Raw genomic sequence first — 24,601 nt, forward strand, 5'->3', positions numbered from 1 at the left:
GAAATGACTCGGAGGTCGTAAATTGGTTGGAGTTAGATCCAGGTGAACTGAGGAGCTAGTGAATATCCTTCAAACAATGTTTCCTTGATTTGGTTGAACCTCAGTAAATTCGGGCAAGATTCTTCAAAAGTGCACATTCCTCAAAAGCCAGAAGGGTTCTTAAGAAGGCCAGTCTCATGCACAACTTCATAAATTAGGCTTTTCAGTGCAATCACCTCAAGTAACAGAGAAGCAACAGTTCCCACATGTACAGTCCTTATCCCCTGTGATCTAGTTGCCTTGTGTATTTTCATTCCTGCAGAGGACATGCTCAGGGGTCAAAAATTACCCCCACACCAATTATTTTCAGCGTTGGAGGTTTATGTGGCCACATGCTACAACGTTTACAGGCTAGAAAAAGATTCTAGCATTATTGACAACAAAATGTACAAATGGCTATACCATAATTTGATATGTTTCAGCACCTTGGGTCATCCTTCCGACGTGAAAGACGCTATATAAATGTAATTTTGTTGTTGATGTTAAATATACAGAGATTGAATGTAATATATCCTTTTTAAACTGCAGCACTCTTTCAGTTATACACTTTTAGAAGATACAAGAAGTAATTTTTCCCCTTATAACCTGTGAATTTCAAATGTGCAGTTATGCAGTGAACTATGTGCAGTTCATCTATGTGCAAAAAGTGAACCATGGAGTCCTTATTCCTGCACAAACATCCACTGTCAAATAGAGTATTTCAACGCCAAGCTTTTCAAATTCTCTGATAGTATTAAAGTGGATGAGTTCCAAGTAATAGGGAACAGGTGGTTGAATAACAAAAGATCTGGATAGATTTGGGAGCAGGGTTGACAAGTGCCAAATGCCTTTTTTAATGTGGATAATTGCAAAGTGATTAGATTAGAGTTGAAGAATAAAAAGTGGAAATATAAATTCCTCTGAAAGGAACACTTACATTGACTTTCCTAGATTATGATGAGGCACTACTTAGCAAAGATTTTACAGAATGTCAGACATCTCTATTTGCTGCCAAAGGTGTTATAAGTCTTATGCATTGTGCCTCTTTGAATACTATGTATCCTTGGATAAACCTATCAACAATTTCAGCTATGATTGTTTTGTACATTTCCTGGGGTTATGAATCTTCACTTATTCAGTGTACTCACATGCTCAATGCAAATCACCATTCAATTCAGGTACAGAAAAACATTAAACAAGAAATACAATTCGGCATCTGTATCGCCAGCTTTTCAGCACCCTAACTTGTTTTTACTGATTTTCTCTCCCAGTTTCTTCCTCTCCTCCTTACCAAATAGTTCTGCATCTCACTGGATTTGGTTGCATGACACCAGCAGTCCTTTCTCTGGTACCTCACCTCAATGGCCATTCTGCATGTCACAGCTTGAATCAAGCTATTCAACCAGAGAGGGCATTACAACCAACCTTGATCATGTCCTACAACTAACATTCACAGACATGCACTTTCCAGCAGGATTCACTGGACAGAGATCACATGGAGAAACTCCATTTGGGAGTCAAGATAAATTTCTTCTTAGTATATCTGAGCATGAATGAGTTGGGCATTTTTAAAATTCAATCTTTATTCAGAAGCTTATTTTCTGTAGTTCTTTTTAAAAAAAACTAAGGAAAACCAGCTTCAACATTCAAATGACATGGCTCACTGCTACACTGGGCAATGCTTTCATCCACTAGACTGTCAAGGACATGAACTTATAAACATTCATGTCAATGAAATCCTTTGCAAATTTGCAGTTTCACAAGCGTTGTGGTTACGACTTGCTTTCTAGCATTTATCGCTTGAGAAAAGGCCAGAGACCAAATGACTGGCTGCAAAAAGCCTTTGCCAGTGTGAGGAATCACCATTCTTTTCTAGATAATTTAGTAAATTTGTTAGGGAATCCCGCAATTTATTCATAAAGCTGAAGTTATAATTACAGCAATGACTTCGAGTTTACTAATGCTGCTATTCATAGTCCTATTTTCCTATATTATGGACTCTTCCCACCACTTTTACCCAATGCATTAAGCGTTTCAAGATGTTACCTCTGTGAAGGACGCTGTATTAATGCAGGTTGTTGTTGTTAGTCACTAAGGAAGGTTTTAGGTAATGTCTTCTGTCCTGCAAATTTAAATTGAGCAAAACATCTGAATATTTAATGCAACATTACAGTGTTTATTCTTTACCAGTTGTGTTTCATGGTCAGATACTTTTATGGTTCCAGCTGTTCACAGTCATCATGTTCTTCTTTCTTGTGTGTGCTTTTCGTTATACCCTATTCCTATCCCTAGCCAGAAATTTACTCAGTTTTTTTTATATAAGAGATATTATTAGCTGTGTTATTGGCCTCAGAAATGATTGTTAATTGGATCTAAATAGTTGTAAATTGTCTGGAGCTCCTTCATTGTTTTAATCTAAAATCATTGTTAGCTTTTAATATGTTCATCATTTTGGAAAATTCTTAAGATCAGTCTTTCTACAGTTCTTTAAAAAACCTTAAAGGATTTTAAGTATTAAGACAATTTGTGAAATGTAATCTTATGAGATTTTCTATGTTGAGTGGAATCCAAGAGCAGGTAGAATATGAATCTGAGGAGGGAAAGAAATTAATGAGCAGAATGGCGTTTTCTCTCTCTCAATATTTTCTTCTGTTCATATTATGATAGAAAATGCCACTGCGACAGGTCCCCATCTCCTGAGAAGTACTTTTCAATATTAAAATCTCAAATGGACAGTTATTTTGAAAAAGAATGTGTTAAGCAGGTTAACAAAATTGATATGTTCAGTTTATTTTAACTATTGTGACTACAGACCACTCGAGCCAGATAGATACCAAACACACACATTGGAAAGCTCGCTTTATGAATCAAGCGGTTTATTAACAACCCTAACCGAGACAGATAAGACTCACTACCTGACAGGACGTGAGGGGTACAGGCACCTGGATTCACAGTTGTAACTCCTCTTACAATCGTTGTCACTTACAGTTCCCTATGCTCCACCACAAAATACTTGCACCTCTACCAAACATTAAAGGCCCTGCGCTCAACTGCATTTTCTGGAACAGCCTGAGCCACCCATGGTCTTGGCCTCAGGCTCTTTGTGTCATGGCCTCTCCACAGCTTTGTAGGGCTACTCCACTCTCATAGGTCAACCACTCTGTCCTGTCTTCACAATGAAGATGAACTAGATGACCACTTCCAGCCACAAGCCACTTATCCTCTTCACAAGCTAGCCTCTCCCTTGCTCCAAATAATGGCATGAGTGATGGAACCCACGGATGGCATCCCACTGAGAGCCATACCTAGTGTGCAGCCCTTTACACGATTACCTGAAGCTTGAGTAAGTGAACACAAAGGAATAGTGTCTAGCAAATTATTCCAGATAAAATAACATACGGGAAGCAGAAACTAATGTTGAAGTAAACTGGATTAGTGCCAGGAAATGGTTAATCTCATTTCTGCTTTAGGCTCTTCACACTCTGAATCCATCTTTCAGTCACTCACTCACTCAGTCCATCTCTGCCCCCCTCCCCACCACTGCAACACAGTAAATCATTGGTGCACAATTCTTTGCTGTTTCAATTTCTTGTGTATGCAAATTGCATCAGGGCTGTTCATCAGTGTTGTATACCAGAGATGAACAGTTTACATGTAACCGGATGATAAATGCAGACACAATATCACTAAACTTAATCACAGCTAACTGATCGCTATGACTTGCCCCCACTGCCATGAAAATAGTCCTGCAAAATTCATTATTATTATTGACATGAATTAAGGTTTTGCTCTGATTAAAATTATGAGAAACAATTGAAAAATAGCAAACTCAATATCAAGTCTGTGTTGTGTGCAGAGAGATCATTCAAGAACTGCATGTCATTCAATAAGTCAGTTTATTTGACACTATTGCAGACATGCTGATACACAGACAGATAGACGGGGACAGCTTTAGTATCGTATCAACCCTTTCAGACCTCACTAAAAAAAACACAGTTGTAATGTGATCATTGCTTCAGTAATGGTTTCTATTATTAGTAGCTACAGAAAATTCCACTGAGTGTGCAAATAACTGTGGAACAGTGGCTGAAACGAGATGTTTGTTTATTCTTGAAATCACTCAGGTTAAGAAAGGCATCCACACATCGATCTTAGCGAAGGGCCTTTTTTAAAACTTCAAAACTGCCTTAAAAAGTTTAATGTTTCATTTTCCCCCCTTGTGTCTCTATAGGGGTGGGTTCTGCAGGCTTAACTGATCATTGTGTTTTGCCAAATGGCAAACAGCCAGCTCTAGCAAGTAGCTTTTTTTGTCTTCTTCTGTTAGATATTTATTTTTGTGCTACAAAAACTGCCAGTTCAGGCCTGATGGGCTGGTCGCTCTATACAAATAGGTGGCCTTTATATTGCTTTCATCATTTCATCATCTTTAGACAAAAAAAATCAAACTGCCCAAATGGCTTATGCACCTGTAGGGCCTCTGCTTTTATTGCCAGTGTTTGCGTTTCTTCCGACTTTCACAAAAAGACTGATAGTATGTGTACTTGACTGGGACAGGGACGCTGAACAAAAGGGATTTGCATACATAGCCCTGTTGCTATACAAACATACTTCAGAATCTGTGAACAATAATGATATGCATATCTGCCCTTGTTACTGGGGAATACCCGCCAGTGATTTAAATTTGTTCTCTTGTACAGTTAGTTGAAACAGTACAGGCCATAATCTACCTCTACTAACAGGACACACACACACGTGGTATTGTGAAAGGATTTCAAAAAGGCTTCTTAAATATCAAATCCTACAGCCCACCAGTTGTGCATCAGGAAAACACATGGGAATTCTGCTCTGACATGTCCACACAGAAATTGTGTTGAAGCAGAGTTCCTGCCTTTGGATGAGGTTCATCAGTTACCTGCAGGCTTTGACATTTATGAAGCCTTATGAATTGTTTTAAAATCATATCACAATTTGGAACCTTACAATTGAAAGATCCCAGAATACTGAAACAGTATTATACTGTTATACATTTTTCCTACCCAGCCAAAACGTTTCTTGTAAATGAAAAAGTCGCACCCAATAAAATCTCAAAGGTTTTACTAAAACAATAACAACTTGTATTGATACAGGGAGTCCTGTAGCTCAGTGGTTAGAGATCTCGCCTTGCAAGCGAGCGACCTGGGTTGGATTCCCGGCATGGTGAAACCTTGGACAAATTTCCTTATTCCACACACCTGATAATAATCCCTCAAGAAAAAAAAACAATAAGGAAATTGGTCACTTCAATCCAGGACTGTTTGTAGGACACTGCTTTGTGCAATTGGCTGCCGAGTTTCCCCCACAAATATACAGTCAATTCACTTTACAGTATATTTCTGTGAAGTGCTTGAGACATCTAGAAGGCATGAAAAGTGCTATATCAAATGCAAGGATTATTATTATTATATAGCGCTCTTCACGTGGGGTTGTTTAAAAGCACATAAACAGTCTTTAAAACTGGTATCCCTTATTTGTGTCTCTCTTCATCTTGATAATGAAGAACTAACTGCTGATGAGCTCCAAGTTCTCCTTCTTCCATTTTTAGCAGATCGACAAACAAATACAACAACAACAACAACAACAAGATTCCATTTATAAAGCGCCTTTCACGTCAGGAGGACGTCCCAAGGCGCTGCACAATTGGGTCATGACCCGAGCAGGGGGAAATGGTCAGGGGAGGGGAGGGAAGGGAGGGAGCGAGGAGGGGGGAAATTGTCAGGGTGAGGGAAATGGTGAAATAAGAATAATCGTACAAAGAAATTATTACATTTGCTTAAAAGCGTCCAATGTATAAAAATCTCTGCATATTTGCAATGAAGTGGCTGTAAGTTGCTTTCCTTGTGGCTCAGTTGGTAAAGTCACTGCTCAGTATGAAATTGAGCCAGACACCAAGAAGATTTCAAAATGTTTTCCTTTCCTCAGGGCAGGTCCCAAATTCAGTCCCTGGCCTGCGCTGAGTAAGCTGATCTGAACTTGGATGGAGGTAGTCATGGGCACTGGAATGGTTTCAATATCGTTGGGCTAGGGAGGGGAAAAACTATCCTCCTTCAGGGGAGGTAAGTGGAGTCTCCGCTGAGCTGGCTCCCAGGTGATATGCTTGGCAAAGGAATATCAGAATCGAGTCAATCCTCTGTAGTGGTCTTGGTATTTCGGTCCCTGAGCCTGGTAGGACTGCAGTATTCCAGGGCACGGCTGATGGCAGACCAGCCCAGCTGGCTCATCGGCAGGACTTGGAAGGGCAGACCAGTTACTGGGGCAGGGATTCTTCCCACTCACATCCTGTTAACTCTGCAATCCAAAGCCCTAATTGGTTGGATGGTCTCAGTGTGGTTTGGTCATTCCTGAGCATGGTGATCGGTTTCCATATGTGTCAGACACCTGGCTGACAAACAAAATATTGCTGCACAACATTCAGTAATTAAGTAAGGACAGCATCAAAGGTGGTTTTATTGTCAAATAGGCTGCCGAAACTCACTGCATAGTCTCATATATAAAATATATATGTGGGTGTGAAATCAAAACAATGAAACAGTTCTCAGCGACCAGAATGTACGTTGCACTCTAAATGCAGTCGAAGTGCTATGACCTTAGTACAGCACAGCATGCATGACTTCTGGGAATCCAAAGTTAAATGATATGGCAGCCCAGAATCCTTGTTTATTGTTTGACCTTTGGGAACAACATGTTCGCCTACAAAATATAAATGATGTGAACGGCGCTTTATCAAATTCAAGGATTATAATTATTATTATTGCTGCCTCGTACTGTTTCGGCATGATGTGCAATGAGTCAATTAACTAATTCTCTTTCAACTTTCCTCTTGGCAAGTTCTATCCTATTCATGTAGTAAATCTGTCTCCTATTTGATTTCCTCTATGCATTACTTTGGAGTATTGAACTTCATTTACCAGTGCTTAGATCAGGTGTACAACCAGTCAAGTTCTTTTTCAGTCCAGCTGTGTCAGCTTTCTCTGCCCATAAAGTACTTTTACTGTACATTAGTTCCATTGATTTCCAAACTATATACAATGCAAAACGAAAAGCCTAAATCCTTTGTGCTTTCACTGCATCATTTCCTGCAGTAATGTAAGCATTCAATCAGGATTAGGATTGAGATACCTGGCTCACAAAATGCTCACTTTTGAAGTAAATATTCTGATAAAAGTTACTATTCTAATATGTTTAACATTATACTGTAATTTGTTTACATTTCACAGCTGGACTTTTCAAATGCCCATCTCGCTGGCCTCCCTAGTTCCACTATGCATAAAATACAATTAATTCAGAACTCCGCTGCCCAGATACTAACCCACACAAAAGTCCGGACCCCCACCAGGCCAGTCTTTGCCAGGCTGCACTGACTCCCAATTTCCGAATAGATCAACTTCAAGATCCTCTCTCTTGTTTTCAAATCTCTTCATGTCCTCGCACCTCCCTACCTTTTCAACTTGCTCACCCCCCACTCCACCATCTGCTGCCTCGGCTCGGTTGGCTCCAACCTCCTGTTTGTCCCTTGCCTCAACCATCGGCGACTATCCTTTCAGCTACTACGCTGCGAAGCTCTGGAACTTTCTCCCCCAATCCCTCCGTCTTGCCTCCTCCCTCCCCACTTTCAAATCCCACCTAAAGACCTTCCTTTTTGATGGTGCTTACCTCCCCGCTCCCTCTCCTCCTCACTCGGGGTCAAACTCCACCACTGTTAAGCTCTCCGGGTCGCTACCTGATGTGAAGGGTGCTATATAAATGCAAGTTGTTGTACACATTATTTTGTGATCTAACTATTTATGTGTAGGTGGGATGCATGAAAATTTCATCTTGGTTTGAATACTCTTAAGCATGGTGGTGAGTTTCCACATGTAGCTGACCAAAAGAAAACTGTAGGGCTGTTTATGGGACATTGCTGTGCACAAATTGCCTGCTGTTTGGGCCAACAAATGTACAGTATTTGTTTATCAAGCTGCAGCAAATCCTGTGAAATGCTTCATCAGGTTGTGATATGGCGCTACATCAAATGGAATGATTATTATTATACAGTGAGGTGCAATGTTATGACAGGTGTATATTGGTTGGGTTAAACGGCTGATTTACTGCTCTATAAAGATACAGTGCTGGCTGAGTTACAATCAAGTGATGGCTGAGTAAAATCTCCGTTTTGCCTAGACTTTCATTCTGCCAGTTTAATGCATTTTATTTACTCATTTTATATTACCTTTTCTGTGAAGGGGAAAAGTGCACAAACAAACGTCTGTGGATATAATAGGTGTTACAGTATTCAGTGCTTTACAAAAGGAGAGGATAGTAAATAGATGTAAAGATAGCAAACATATTGAGTGAAATAATGGAAATGTTGGGAATTTCATGTGATTTCTTTTATTGTGAAAGAACACTATCTAAAAGTGAAGGGTTTTGAAAACTGCATCTAATTGTATGCCTTTTAATTCCAGTATAATCACAATGGATAGTTCAAATGTTAAACATAATAGGAAATAAATTCAAGATGCTAACACGCCATATGTGCTGCAATCTGTGCTGTGTCCGTGTGTTGATTTTTGGCGGGACAGCCATAGTCTGGTGAATGTTTTTATTCCTCTAGGGAACCTTTAGTTATGTGCATTTTATGAACCTAGGCTTATTATTACTTTCATGCTGAGTCGAAGACTTTGTTCTTAATAAATCATACCCATTCCCTTTAATGCTATGATTGGAAATCTTGCTGAGTTCAGATAGCAAATCTGTTTGGAAATGTTAACACTTACTTAATTGTAAGTTAAAATGACACTAAGACAAAGTGTCCAACAGGTCTCACATGGTGTCAACTTGCAATCTGCTTGTCTTCAGCATATTACTTTTGATCAAATGAAACCATTTTACTTTCACATAAAAGCTCCTTTAGACAAGGAGAACTTCACAACCTATATGCATGTGAAACTGATGGTACAATAGATATATAGATAGAACCACAAAATGTGTGACCTATTGGAGGCATTCAGTCCATTTTTTGTATTGGTGTTTGTTCCTCCAAGAAACCATCCATCCTAATCCCAAATCCCTGCTCTTTCCTCATTCCCTCAATACGTTTTCTCTGCATGTGCTTGACCAGTTCTTTTTTAAATGCCCCCAGTTAACTAAGAGCTATTCCAGGCAAATCATTCCAATCCTTTCGGAGAACAAATTCGTCCAAACTTCTCATTTTATGCCCTTGGTAAAATTTTTGAATTCATGCGCTCTTGAGCCGGACAACCATAAAGAGTTCTCCATGATTAGTAATAAATAATGATAATAATCATCCCTGCATTTGGTGCATCTTCCATGTCAGGATGATGTCCCAAAGCTCTTTGCAGGATTTGCTGTCAAGTGGAGTGACTGTACTTGTGGGCGATCCCAACAGTCAATTTGGCACAGCAATGTCCCATAACCAGCTATGAAGCGAATGACCAATTTTATTTGGGGGATTATTGGCCAGGATACTGAGAGAAACTTATTTGTCTTTTCAAGTAGTGCCATGGGATCTCTGACGTCCACTTGAACAGGCAGACGGGACTTCAGTCTCATCCGAAGGTCGGCACCTCCAACAATGCAACACCTCCCACCACTGCATTGGAGTGTCAGCTTAGGCTATGTGATTCCAAGACATGTGTGTCATAGAAAAGATTTGGATTGCTGCTTTTCATTACTCATTATTTTTTTCCTCTTCTCAACAGGACACAGGCAAAAGCCTGAAGACCAGCCCAAAGTCGGATTGTTCTCAGAACGTCTGAGTGAACTGGAGCGTCTTCGCCAGACAGCAATGAGAGTGGGTGCTTCAACACAGAGCCCCCGTCATTCTCTCAATCCCACACCTGTTCCTTTCAGTTCTCAAGGCCAGGCTCAGATCACAGGTATGTGGATATTAAAGGCTACCGAAGACTGAATAACTGTTGGAGTTGTGATAACAGAACAATAGCAGTAGAAATGTTATTGTTAGTAATTTGTAGCCTGCTTATTTAATTATAGTGTCAATGCTCACCAACAGCTAATTAACCTTCATGAGCAAGTCACTTACAATAAATAATTTCTTGTCTAGATGCTTTAACAATTTCTATACAGATTGTAATTCATGTGTTCCAAAAGGTGGTTTATACTGTTTTCCTATTCATTGAGGTTCCACAATTTTCAAATTATATTTTATTATTATTTTCATATCTGATATTACATTCTATATTTACCCTCCTCAACCCACACAATTTCTCCCATCTACTACTGATTTTACCCAATATACCAATTGAAGACAATTGAGACAAATAAATTGTAATAATCTTATAGCCCAGAAACAGGCCATTTAGCCTATGAATGAGGAGAATTTCTACTTGGGTCTAGATTTACTCTATTTATGCAGCATTTCAGAGCATCTAGAATTTGGGAGAAAGTCTTAACTTTGAAGTGGGTATTCTGTAGTTCTTAAAGGAACTTACAGAAAGCTGGCTTCAAAATAGACTATTTAAGAATTTGCCAAATTCTGTACGTTCTGAATTGTTAAGTCAAGAGAGTAAATCGAGACCCCAGGTGGAATTTCTATCCCCAAGTGTGAACTGGTGTTTTTCTCCACATCTGCCAATCTAAACCTCTAATTTTACTTCCAACATTTATCAAATTCCCATTTACCATAATTTATGGACTCTGCTTCAACAACAGTTTGTGGCAGAGATTTCCACATTCCAACTACCATCTGTGCAAAGATTTGTTTCCTAACTTTTTTGTGATTGTATTAATAAATGTATGCCCATAGCTAGATACTGTCATACACAAATGACCGGTAAAACTAGGCTTGCTGCGGGTGGACATTTAACTTAGGTTAAATCAAGCACTCCTGGACAAGTTGTCTAGATATAGAGCAAAGTTCCTTCTACACTAGCTTAACAAGGTGCTGTGCTGTAACAACCTCTAGCAATACACATTTTCTCCATTTCCCACATTTAACACCTCTATGGGTGAGATTGCCAATGTAATGTCAACATGGGGTTGAGTTATGACCAGGAACAATTAAGTTATATTTGGCTCAGTAGTAGCACTCTCGCCTCTGAGTCAGAAGGTTGTGGGTTTGAGTCCCATGTCAGGACTCATATAGTCAAAGCTGACACTCCAATGCAGAGATGCGGGGGTGTTGCATTGACGCTATCCTTCAGATGAGACAGGAGGTCCCATCTGCCTGTTCAGGTGGATGTCAAAAAAAGGAGGGAGTTTTTCCCAGTGTCCTGGCCAACAATCCCCCAAATAAAAAATCAGTCATGTTTCTTGGCTGTTTCTGGGACATTGCTGTGCGCAATTGTGTTGTCACGTTTGCCTACAAATACACAGTCCCTCCATTTCACAGCAAATCCTGTGAAGCGCTTTGAAATGTCCTTCCGATGTGAAAATCTGCTATTTTTGCTGGCCTACTTCTTGCAGTTGCAACACATGGCCTGCTCATTTAATAGACCTTTTCTCAAAAATATTCTGAAATAATTCAGTTTAAAGGCTTTGCTTCAGACTTCTGGTGTCATGGGTTTTCAGGTCTGTTGATGGCTGACACATCCAGCCTCAAGTACAAAGTATCTTGACAGTCTGTTCTTAATGGAATTCTCTCAGTGGGACTAAAACAAATAAAGTATGTCTGTGTTTCTTACTAACCATCCAACCTCAGCGAGGAACTAACATTCACCTACTTCATTAGAAACTGTGCAGAAGTTACTCACATGCCACTTTTCCAGTTCAAGCAAGTTGGACACAACCTGGGTGGGGGGAAAGGGAACGTTAAATGGAGGGGACATCAGGTCAAGTGTGTCCAGCGTTTCCATCGCAAATATTAACGGCCTTACAAATTTGGAAATGCGAGCATGGAGGATATCGATGACAGCATGCATAGCAAAGTGACAAACTATAGTTGGGTGCATTAATTCGTCACTGCAAATATTTTGTAAATAAAATAAGTCATTACTCTCCTGAGCATGTTTGGTCGCTCATGTACGTCTCAATGTGCAGCTATTAAATGCTGCATGCATGGCTGAGTATTGAAGTAATTGACAGGTAGTTCTGGGGTGGCAGCCATTCATTTCTTACAAAATAAGAAGACGCCAACAACGCCAGCTAGTCTGTCTGAAGCCTGTCAGGTTCCAACATGCCAGGATACAAATGATATTTTGTTTCCTTCATTGTGAAATACTGTGCAGCAGAAAGTCCAACAACCCAACAGAAGAACCAAACCAAACAGACTTCAATTTCCTGTTGCATACCCTTACTGTTAACGTGCTATTTGACTTTCAATTAATTTCAAACTCAGAGCTACCTGTGGCACTCCCAAACAGTGTTTGTTTAATGGATAAGAATCGAAGGCAAGCTAAAACAATGAGAAAATAACTTTAAAAACATTTAAAATGCAAATTCAACATTTCTGGTAACATTTATTTAAACTACTATATCGATGCCGATCCCCAGCTCGGGTCCGAAACACTGATTGTCCAGCGCCTCCCAATGTGAAAGGCACTATACAAATGTAATTTTGTTGTTGTTGTTGTTTTGACACCACATGGCTAACGCATTGTCGATCTTAGCCAGAAAGTACAAAGATTTGTACATTGCAGTTAAGCAGTTGCGTTGCAACACAGAATGTCAGAATTGGGTCAACCATCTGTGACGATCTGGGTAATCCAGTCCCTGAGCCAGTCACGGTATTCCAAGGCACTGCTGGGGACAAACTGCTGGGGGCAACAGTTCTTTTCACTTGGCTGCTATTAACCCTGCAAGCCAAAGCGCTAGGGATAGGTTTGGGTAGGGTTGGGTTCTCCTAGCTGGACTGGTAGTAGGAAGCTTGTCAGACAAGCAAGCTGTGTTGTTAATGAGTTAATGGCAAGCTACACATTTTTAGCTGGTTAAACACCAGCAGTACCCATTGCACTCTTTGGGGTCCCCAGGTTGTGGCTCTCACCAACCTGTGCCCAATATTTTTTAGAATTAAGTAAGCAGGGTGAGTTCCTCCAGGGAGAGTGAACTTTCCATTCCAGACACAAAGAAATATGTAGGTGATATACATATGTGGAAATCTCAATCTGGTGTGGATACTCTTAAGTATGGTGATATGTTTCCTCATGTGCCAGACAACCAGCTGACCTAAAAAAAGCTGTTTCAGTGAACATGTTCTCACTTGAAAAATTGTGATTGTACTTTACATCAAAGAAAATTCAATTTTGATTTAAACCTTTGCTTAACATGTATATCCTGCTTTGTTTACAGTCTCGAATTTTTTCAGTATTGTAGCTTCTTTTTCTGTTCTAGAATTTAAAAAAATGCACGTATGGTTGAAAGCTGACTAGAAAATTCAGTGTTAAAACGGTTAATGGTTTATCCAAATAAATCAAAGGTGACCTTTTTGTCATTGCTACACTGCTGCCTTTTTTACTTCAGTGTTCAATATATGGTCAATATTGGTGATGTTTGACCCTTTTCGGTTATATGTTCCATGAAAGATTCGAGTGTTTCTTTAATGAGTCAAATCTTTGTTTTTTAGCATAAAAAGGTTACTTGAAAAAAACACAATACATTGTCTAGAGGAAAATCAGAAGGTAGGCTTGTTTTACAATCTGACGCAAGACTTTATCTGCTTGCAAGAAAAGGGCCCTGCCAACTTGTTTCAGCCAATCTGCACAGGAACTTGTTTTACATATGTGAGGCTGTCAGTAGAGCAACACTAGTTTTCTGCATTGTGCTGTCACGTGATGATTGACTTCTGTTTACCTGTTTGCCAAGTGAGCAGGTACAATACAAATAAATCATGCATTATATTCATCCGCAAAATACACATTCAATTCACTCTGCAGTAATATTCTCTGAAGTGCTTTGAGACGTCTCAATGATGTGATAAGGTGCTATATCAAATGCAAGGATTATTATTATATATAATAATTTTCAGTACAGTTATAGTTGTATACAACGAACGTAGTTATTCAATATGCCTGAGAGCTACAAAGCTGCTGTGGAAGTTTTTATTTGTTTGCACTATGTATTTGAATTAAATTGCGACATTACATTTAGGAGTTAATGGCTACCCGCTCTAAAGCAACTTTCTAACTGCAATCTCCAGTGTTGTCTCCATGACTGTTTGTGTTGTAACAGCCCAATGACCAACAGGCTCTTATACTGTGTTTACACTGGTAGCTTGTTTCCAGAGGCAAGCCTGTTTCCAGAGGCAACTAGTAATGTAAAATTATCAATTTTTCCAGCTCTGGAGACTCCCTAGGCCCAACTCTCAAATATCCTGCTGTGTGAGTAAGGAGATCTGACTAGAAGTCAAACATTGGAGAGCAGGTCTGGTGACTTTACTTGCCTGGGAATGTCACCGGGTCCACTCTCTCTGATGCGTTTGAGTTATGTGTTCCAAGGAAGTATCAAGTCTTTGTTATTTGGCAATAAAAGATTAGTAGGCTTGTTTTACAATCTGACCCAAGACATTATTTACAGCATGCATGGATAGGGTTCTGCCCTACCAACTTGTTTCAGCCAATCATGCTTTTAAAATTAAACTATGCAGTCAAATCTTAATATGTCACATAACTACTTAGAACCTCCTTTTAGAGGTTTGTGACACAGAGGAAAGCCAGCCCATCATTTCAACAATGTACTCGTTGACTTTGCTCAAATGTTGTTCAAAAGGAACCCTTTCACTCGTGAGTGTTGTTAAAATATCGAATTCACTACAAGTAGCTATTGAGGCTGGATTGATAGAATTATTCAGAAGCGAACTGGATAAGCACCGATGTAATAAAAATATGATGGGATATGGGAAAGAGCTGTGAAATTAAATTAATAAAGAAAAGAATGACTTTGAAAAAAATGGGTACCAGTTAACCAGGTTGCGACAGCTACTTCCTAAGGTTACATTATAGTGCGTTATCATCCGATATGCATGCTGCATTCTATAGTATACCAGGTTGTATCTCCTGATGAACAAGTATATTGCAATGGTATTTGCACCAGTCACTTTTGCACATAGGAAGTAGTTTTTGTAAGAAAGACACTAAAGAATCAGATAATTTAGGATCCTGTTGGTTATAAGATTGCTCAGTGTAACAGGTGACACCAGACGGTAAGGTTGCTCAAGTCTTTCGACCAGTGAAGAATTTAAATGTTAGGGACTTCATGTCACGTAGAACAAGATAAGAATGTTACATGCCTTCAATCTGATAGCAACTAGATACAGAGCTGAATATTGTCTTTACACTCAGGAGTTTCTGTTTTCTGTGACAGAAACCAAAATGACAATGAGGTTTGAAAATTCTGTGATTTCCAATGGGTTATCTTAATAAAAAAAAGATTTATTCTGAACAGAAGTTGCACTGCACCTTGGGAACTCAGTGTTGGAAATAGGTGGCGTTGATAAGGAGTTCCCGCAAATTAGCATGATATACTTACAGTTACCAGAAGGAGTCCTCATTTGATTGACTCAGAATCTGTATTAAGGAATCACATTAGAAATTGCCACATTTTTTCCCCCCGGTCAGGTCAATGAGAGCTTTGCCACTTGGCCCATGTATTACTGACTGTAGTGATGAACTGCAAACAACTGGAGGGCAATCCAGTGACTGTGACGAGGATTCAATGGGATATTCATTGTCCAGAACACACTGCAGGAGTTGGCTGCTGTGATGATGGTGATGGCTTAACAATGTACTTTTAAATGTTGAGAGCCATTAAAAATTCTCCGAGTCAAATGTAAAGAGTACAACTCCATGTTCCAGTCTTCTACCTTTGATCCCCTCCCCACCTCCCAACACACACACACACAAACACATCTCCCTCCATACACACTGGCCTGCCATTAATACTGGAGTTGAGCCTATTAATTTCCAGTTTGTTGAAGACATGATGACACCCAAATTCCTGGGCTTAGAACAGCTACTGCTTATCTTTGCATCAATCTTCTATGTTGGAATTGAGCCCAACCTCTGTGATGATATCGGTAGTCTGGTTCCTGAGCCAATTGGGTCCACAGTATTCTGGGGTCCTGCTGCTGAGAGACCAGCCAGCCTGGCTCATAGGCAGGACTTGGAAGCGCAGACCAGTTACTGGGGGCAGAGACTCTTCCCACTCAGCACCTGTTAACTCTGCACGTCAAAGCCCTAACTGGTAACATGGTCCTAGCTGGATAAGCAGCAAGAAGCTTGCCAGGCAGTGCTCTCAATGGCAAGCTATGTGGTTTGGGCTGGTTAGACTTGAAGCTGCTACTCATGATATGAAGCTTTCAGGAGTTTGGCTTTTTAACCTCGTCCAGAAACACCACTTAATCTTAGCCTATGAGACTATTTTATCTTAAAATTTACGATGGAGCGGAATTGTGGAAAATTCTTAAATGCAGTCTTAATATGTAAGCTGTTTTTCAAAGTTCTTAAAGAAATACTGACTGAGTTTAAGAATTTTCCACAATGCTGAGGCCATCCTAACTGTTAAGACAAAATGTTCTCACAGGCTGAGGACTGGATAGAATTTCAAGCTTTATATTGCGTGGTGGCATAAAGTGTCCTTTGGTTAATTTTCTGCAACGAGCGCAGGGAATGGTAGAGATCATTCCCACATCTGTAATCACTAAAGAGAGCACTCATACCATTTACATCTATGTAAACATTTCAGGTAACAGATTTCAGTGACTACCGTTACTGTTCAATGTTCCCTACTAACCCATTGCTAGAGAACAAATGTGAGGATTTGTGGGCTTGATAAGAAGTAAGCTGTCACTGAAGCACACCGACAGCAAAAGAACACATTGGTTTGTTTAACCTCTCCATTTACAATTACAATACATTAGTTGTAAACTCAAGTTCTTGGTGTTAGGATATGTTTTTATAAGTTTTTGCAAGGGAAGAGAATGCTTTTTTACATTGTTTTCTATTAGCTATTTGAATACAGGCTAAGGCCGACAAAAGAAAATGATACAATCTCTATTGCTGACAGAAGCTAACAGGAAATAAAACGACTGACTGATTCCTCTGTTTACAGACCCCAGGCAGACCCAATCATCACCACCGTGGTCATATGATCAGTCCTATCCATCCTATCTGAGTCAGATGCCTTCACCTTCCATACATTCCACAGCCCCTCTCTCCTCCGCCCGTGCCACAGGGCTTCCTGCGATCACTGCTGACATGCCAAGACGACTTTCAGGTAGATGTGATCTCAGGCATAAACCTTTTATATATTTAACCTTCTGAGGAGCAGTGGTGAGCGGACAATTAAATCTATGGCTTGGATGCTGGCATCTGTACAGAGAGAACAAGTACAGTATTCCTTTATGTCCCTTATTTGAATTGCTATGTGATAACCCATACTGTCAGTTAACATATTTATATTTTCATTCCTTTCTTTTCAACGATCTTTCTTCCAGTGTACAGTATTATGCATTTTAACAGCTCGGTTACTTTTGTCAGTTTATCTGGCTGGACTGACTGAATTGAAACTTTTTTTTAAAATCATACTTAAAATGAAAGGTTCAACAGGATTGTGAAATAGTTCTTTAGGATCCAATTAGCTCCTGCCTATAACAAATTCTGTTAATATGGTTTCGAATATCTGGTTAAGAAAGGGCTTGTTTAATAAGGTTGCTTTTATTCTCAGTGCAGCTTTTATAAAGAAATATCTTGTTTTTTTCTTAATAAAACGGCACTGAAAGTCTGAAATGATTTTTGTTTGTCAATTCTATTCCATCCTCCTCCCCTAAAGACAGTGAATCTTGTAGCGTTCTGGTTCCTTGGGCACTGGTTACCTTCATGTACCTCAATCAAGTAGCAGCTCATAATGTGTGAAGCCAGATATCAGGATATCAGCCTGGCTCAGTTGGTAGCACTCCAACCTCTGAGTCAGAAAATGATGGGTTCAAGCCCCACATCAGGACTTTGTTACCCACAGGCCAGGCTGACACTCCAATACGGTGCACGGGGTGCTGTATTATAGGAGGTGCTGTCCTCTGAAAGAAATGTTAAACCGAGGTCCCATCTGCCTGTTCCAAGTGGATGTTAAATATCCCATGGCACTGTCCAGACCAACATCTCCCATAAGCCTCTGTTGGCAGCCTAAGGGGTACGATCTTAAGTGCTAAAGTAAATTTTTTTGATCAAATAGAAATAGAAAAACCAAAAAATTCTCTATAGCTTGTACTTCAATGCAACTTGCATTGTCTGTAACTTGTAGGGAACTTACAATACCCTGAATACTTACGTTTAAGTTTCTGCATTATCTGAATCAGTTTTGCCCAGATAACTTATTTTATCATGTTTATAGCCCAAATTACAGGATCACCTGAAGTTTAACAGGATACAGAAATAACTGAATTCCTGCAAACTACAGTAACAGCATGAAACTAATTACATTTTGTAGAATCTTCCCCAACAACATGCAAGAAATTGTGCAACAAACATTCCCACTGGTATTTCATAGCAAATTCATGATCCATGAATTCCTGAAAGGTGAGCACTATCCTATGGTTAACAAGGTTTTCCCTTAGCACAATATTAGTGTGGTTAGTAGTTACCATTGTATTATTGTCAATTGAAAGTTGTTACTTGTTATTGAAACAACAAAAGACTTGGAGATTCTATTTAACTGAGGTCAGTGTTGATTTCAGGCTGTGGATAGATCACTGTGGCTGTTGGGATACAGATCAGCCTCAAGACAAACTTTAGCATTAGCATGTTTTATATAACCCCCTTCTCACACGAGATGCATTGTCAATAATCACTTTTGCCTGGGCTATTTCTTTGCTAGATTGGTATAGAATAAGATATCTCCATCTGAAGAACAATGGCGTGCACTGAGCGAGCTGATCTGGCCTCTGCAATTGCAGCCACTTAGGGCTCTCCTTTACATTCCTGATCACTATTCAATAACTAGAGCTGGAAAGTTCTTGTGTGCAGATAGGTCGGATTCACCTGTAATAAGAACATAAGAACATAAGAATTAGGAGCAGGAGTAGGCCATTCGGCCCCTCGAGCCTGCCCTGCCATTCGATAAGATCATGGCTGATCTTCAGACCTAATTCTAATTAGCTGCCCTATCCCCATATCCCGTAATCCCTCTTTTTTAAAAATCTATCAGTCTTAGCCTTGAAGATGTTCAAGGACTGAGTATCTACAGCCTTCTGGGGGGAGTGAATTCCATAAATTCACTACCCTCTGAGTGAAGAAATGTTTCCTCAACTCTGTTCTTAAAGGCTGACCCTTAATTTTAAGACTGTGACCCCTGGTTATAGATTCTCCTACCAGGGGAAACAGACCCTCAGTGTCTACTTTATCCAGCCCTTTAAGAATCTTATATGTTTCAATAAGATCTCCCCTAATTCTTCTGTACTCTAGAGAATATAGCCCTAGTTTATTCAGCCTATCCTCACAGGTCAGTCCCCTCATACCAGGAACTAACCGAGTGAATCTACGCTGCACCCTTTTGCAAGTGTGTCCTTTTTTAATTAAGGAGACCAAAACTGCACACAATACTCTAGGTGCGGTCTCACCAAGGCCCTATACAGTTGCACCAAGACTTCCCTACTCTTGTACTCTAAACCTTTTGCAATGAACACTAACATGCCGTTCGCCTTCTTAGTTGCTTACTGCACCTGCAAACTAACGTTTTGAGAATGATGTACAAGAACACCCAAATCCCTCTGCACACTAATGTTCCCCATAGAGTCAGCAGGGAATGTCACTGTCTAGGTACCACATGATAATGCTCACTTGGTGAGGTACTGAAGAGCAGCCTAGGCCTGTGAAAACAAATCCTGTCTTCAATCCAAACCATCAAGAGATGACGAGAATATTTGTACTGCATCATTTCAAAACCAAACCTGAATGTGCCACTGGCAATATGGAGTTGGTTATTCTCACGGCCATTCAATGCATCTTACAAAATAATAATAACGATAATAATCCTTGCATTTGATTTAGCGCCTTATCATGTTGTCTGTCTCCAAGTGCTTACTGTGAAGTGTAGTGATTATGTATTTTTAGACAAATACAAATATGATCGTCACTCTTATAGAGACACTATAACAGGCAGTTTCATTAGTCAAGGCAATATTAATAATGCAGCACACGTGGCCTCTCAGGTATCTGATTGTACTGATTTTTGTAAAAGCCTTGCAGTTTCTCAAATTGCTTGGATCTGAGGAACAAAGGTTGTTCAGGTTTTATGTATTGATCGATTTATATTTGATCTGTGTAGGTCACCCAAAGTGTTGCAGTCAGCCAAAACTACACATAGTTTCACAAACTGCTGAAAATCTACAGCATACTTTTGACACGTTTTCAACTACTATAAAAGAGCATGTAAACACTTCTCCCATCAGAAAGTGNTTTTTTTACAACGGGAAAAATAATAATCTTACTTTTATGGGGTGTTTTGTCACCAGAGACCTGAAATGCTGCACAGTCTTAGCTTGAAGTGTTAGCTTTAGTCCCCGTCTTAAAATTTATGATGGTGCAGAATAGTGGAAAACTATTAAATTGAATTTTAATTTGAAAGCCTTTTTTTAATAGCTTTTTAAAAAAAATAAAACTCAGGAGAAACAGCCTCCAAATAAAGATTGAATTTTCACAAATTCTGCACGATCTTAAATTTCAAGATGGTAGTCTTATAATAATAGTAATCCTTACACTTGCTCTTATGGCTGGACAATTGACATTAGTGCACCTCATAGGAGCATAGAATATACAAGACCTTAGGAGACCACTGAAGCCCATCTGGGAAATCCCAAAGGATGATGCAAAGGAATTGACGTTTTCAGTTTATCCACAGGAGTCTCTTAAAATACTGGCTCCCAGCATTACGTGTAAAATGTTTTACTCATTTTATATTGAAATAAAAGCAGATGAGGAATCATTACCCTGGAACAGCTGCTGCACTTGAACTGAATATTATATTTAGAACACATTTAAAATATTTGATCCAGTGGTATTTTTAAAGCGGGTGGAAAGCTTTACAAGTAACACTTTTTTAAGGATTTCCTGTTTTGTACTGTCGCTAAACGTCCTATTATCAGGACTCTTCCAGAATTCAGTGTGAAATAAAACATCTCCATTTGATGAACAGTAAAAGTATTGGACAATTCAGGTTTACTCTAAAGGCTCAAACTTGCAATAATTTGACCAACAGTAATTTTACTCCAGACTCAAATTCTGCTGCTCGGTAAACAAGGGCCCAAAGTTATTCCAGAATCCCATTTCACATGGTTACCAAACAGTGAAGAGCTGTAATGTGATGATGTAACCACAGCAGTGAACAGTACATCAGCACAAATCTCATGATCTAATGGAATATATTGGAGAACAATGTAGAGGTGAAATAAACGCAACTGGGATAACTCTTTCTTGCATTTGAATAATGGTGGTCTTTCTCGGTTTATGCTCTTGGACAATCCATGATTTGTGTGTAAAGTACTAGATCTCAGGCAGCCAATGCAAGGCAGTCATCTCACCCAGGTGTTCCCATGAGGCCATAACAACAACTTGCGTTTATACTGAGGCTTTTACATAAAAGAAACCTCCCAAAGAAACTGCAAACAAACCTTGAGCAGTTTAAACTCTTCTGAACCTCATTGAACTCAGATCGCGGTGTAAGTTATTGTTCTGGATTCACTGTTGTGCATTCCTGTTTTGTATTTTAATTTTAAATCAATCTCTGAGTTTCCTCATTCAAGGTATATCAATAGTGCAGCACATGTGTCAGCACTAATGTTAACTATCAGTTCACTCTGTGCTGAATCTATGGTGATGGGCATACATAACGAATGATTCTCCGATCGTTGGTAAAACCTTGGTGGGGTGGCAATATTGAATATCCGCTGGTTGTTATATCTCCTAGGATATTCCCATTTACAAGGTCAGTCATTTTATCTGCCAGTGGAGGATCAGATGCATTGACCTGCATTAACAATCATGACATTCCTGCAAGTTGATCTGTAGTTGACTATGGCAAACCATGGTGTTGTGGGATTGGAAAAAGCAGTGGTTCGCAACAGGATTTACGATTAGTGAATCAGACTCACTACTATATAATCCTGTGAGAAACTGTGGAACTATATCTCAATCTGAGTTGGTGACTTTGGGATGGTCAGGGAGCAAATTGGGGAAAGGGAGACTAACAGCACATTTGCAGTGGCTTTCAGCACAAAATCTACAATAAACATTCAATGCAACACTCTGCAACACGCTGCAAGCTTGGATATACTGTGCCAGATTCAGTTTTATTATAACAATCAAGTTTATATTGTGACGAGCATTTGGTAATTGGAGATTTTCAGTAGTCCCCGAGAAATAGCCAATATTATTGCATTACTTGGTGTCAGCACCAATCTGTGATACATTGCACAGCTTGTTTTCCTCTTTTAAGGTTGGGTGGCTGTACTCAGGTCCTCGTCCATAATAATGTTACATTTGCAATTAACTTATTGGAAACAAACATTTGAAGGCAAGCAAACTCTTTTTTCAATAATAATCCTTGCATCCTTTCATATAGTGCCTTATCACATCTCAAAATACTTCAGACTTTTTCCGTAAAGTGTAGTTTGTATTTGTAACCTACCCACTCCATTCCTTAAAATGTGATCCGTGGCACGAACCACATTTTAAAGAATGTGTCAGCTGGGTTCAGTTGGTAGCACTCTTGCCTCTAAGTCAGAAGGTTGTAGGTTCAAGCTCCATGTCAGGACTTGGAACTCATATAGCCTAAGTTGACACTCCAATGCAGTGCTGGGAGTGTGCTGCATTGTTGAACATCAGTTTAACCTACAAGGTTGCAATTACAATTTACATTTATATTGTGCCATTCACGTTGGGAAGATATCTCAAAGTGCAGGCTGGGCACCCGAGTTGAGGGTATTAGCCGAAGAGGGCAGTAAGGGGAAAGATGATTGAAAGCATGGTCAAAGAAGTACACACGAGACAGACATGAATGCGGTAAAGGAGGGATTTCCAGAGAGTGTAGGCAAAAGGCTGAAAGTCCACCCAATGGAGGGCAGATAAGGGTGAGGGACATGAAGCAGACCAGGGTTCATTGAGCGAGGGGAACAGGAAGGTTGGTAAGGCTGCGGTAGGTTGCAGAGTTAGGGTGGGGTAAGACCGTGGAGGGAATCTTGAATCTTGAATTCGAATGACTGAAGGATAGAGAGCCAATCGAGCCCCAAAAAGGTTGGGGATGATAGGGATAATAGGGTTGTGGAGCTTGGTGTGGGGAAGGACATGACTGCAGAGTTCTGGATAGTCTACAGCTTATGAAGGGAAGAGCTGGTGATTCTGGAGAATGAGGCATTAGCGTCGGCAAGTCTGGACACGATGAAAGTTTACATGAGGGTCTCAGCGGCCCAGGGGGAGAGGTAATGGTGGAGGTGAGTAGTGTTACAGAGGATACCCACCGTTTTAGTTTACATCTGCTAGTCACAGACTTAAATCACTTTCATACAAGGCATATTGTTGCCCAGGCCTGGCTTTTGCTCACTACCAAGTTAGGCCAATCCTTTTTTTTAAAAAGAAACATTTTTTACAAACAGATTCCAGTCGCCATAGGAGCAGGATTACTGCCTTCAGCCTGCTCTGCTGCCCATCCGGGCCAATACTATTCCAAACTGTTAATAAATGGTTACCAACCCTGATGCGATCTTGGTCAGAAGATTTCTCCCATTGACAAAATAGACATGAAGACAGTCTTCATTGCATTTCATACTCAGTTTAATAGGATTTACATCAGCGTAGATGACTATGCTGTGCAGTTGGAGGTAGGGGAAGAGGAGACAGGGAATAGAGAGAAAATGTGCACCATATGTACAGTTGTATATTTGTACACTAGAGATTAAAATTCAGCATCCCCAATACTTGCTCCTTCACGCAAACATGTTTTTTATATGACTCCCAAAGGCAGAAATCCAAATCAGTGTGTTATATTATACAGTAAGTATGATTATTATTATTAATAAAGTGCATGGTTTCCAAATTATTTAAGCAGCCTTTCCTGCAAGTGTCTATGAAGAATTTATTTAACTGTAGACATGCATAAACTACCAAAAGGATTTAACCCAACGCTGTTTTTCAAGCTCCTGATCTGCACACACTATGTACATGATTCTCGTAACAGCTGTTTGAGCTCCCACTGGTTGGTCTTTGTCTCACCTTTTCTTATTATTCCAAACAAGTCGAAGAACAAGTACTCCAGCTTGTGTCACCCTATCCTGGGCTTCTACACTGACAGTCATAGCTTGGAGCGTTCAATATTTCAGATTTTTTATTATCATTTTGTGATGGGAGCATTGTTCTCCTGCAGACTGGGTGGAGGCTTCTGGGTCCTATTGCTCTCCCAGGCCTGAGAGAAAAAAGGCCTGGAAATAAGTAGGCTCAATGTTTCTCTCTGTTGGTGCAGTTAACTAATTATGAGCAAGGAAATGGTGTGTGCAGTATAACCCGATGTGTGACTGTGCAACACATGTTTGCATTGGCTGTTGAGCTGGCAAGTGCATAATGATCATGTAGATAAGATGTGTGTGTGTTGGAGCAGGCACAGCGCCTGAAAG

The 24,601-nt window shown here is 39.9% G+C and overlaps 1 protein-coding gene across 2 annotated transcripts in view; it reads left to right on the top strand.

The window, feature by feature from the left end:
• runx2a (RUNX family transcription factor 2a) overlaps positions 1-24,601 on the top strand; it is a 66,859-nt gene that overhangs the window by 30,900 nt on the left and 11,358 nt on the right. The window contains exons 4-5 of one of the 2 annotated variants that reach the window (XM_007903272.2): positions 9,756-9,932; positions 17,056-17,220. In XM_007903272.2, the coding sequence (XP_007901463.2) occupies positions 9,756-9,932; positions 17,056-17,220 (342 nt within the window). 2 annotated transcript variants of the gene reach the window in all.

Source organism: Callorhinchus milii, unplaced genomic scaffold (assembly GCF_018977255.1).
Source record: "Callorhinchus milii isolate IMCB2004 unplaced genomic scaffold, IMCB_Cmil_1.0 Scaffold3, whole genome shotgun sequence".
Taxonomy (NCBI): domain Eukaryota; kingdom Metazoa; phylum Chordata; class Chondrichthyes; order Chimaeriformes; family Callorhinchidae; genus Callorhinchus; species Callorhinchus milii.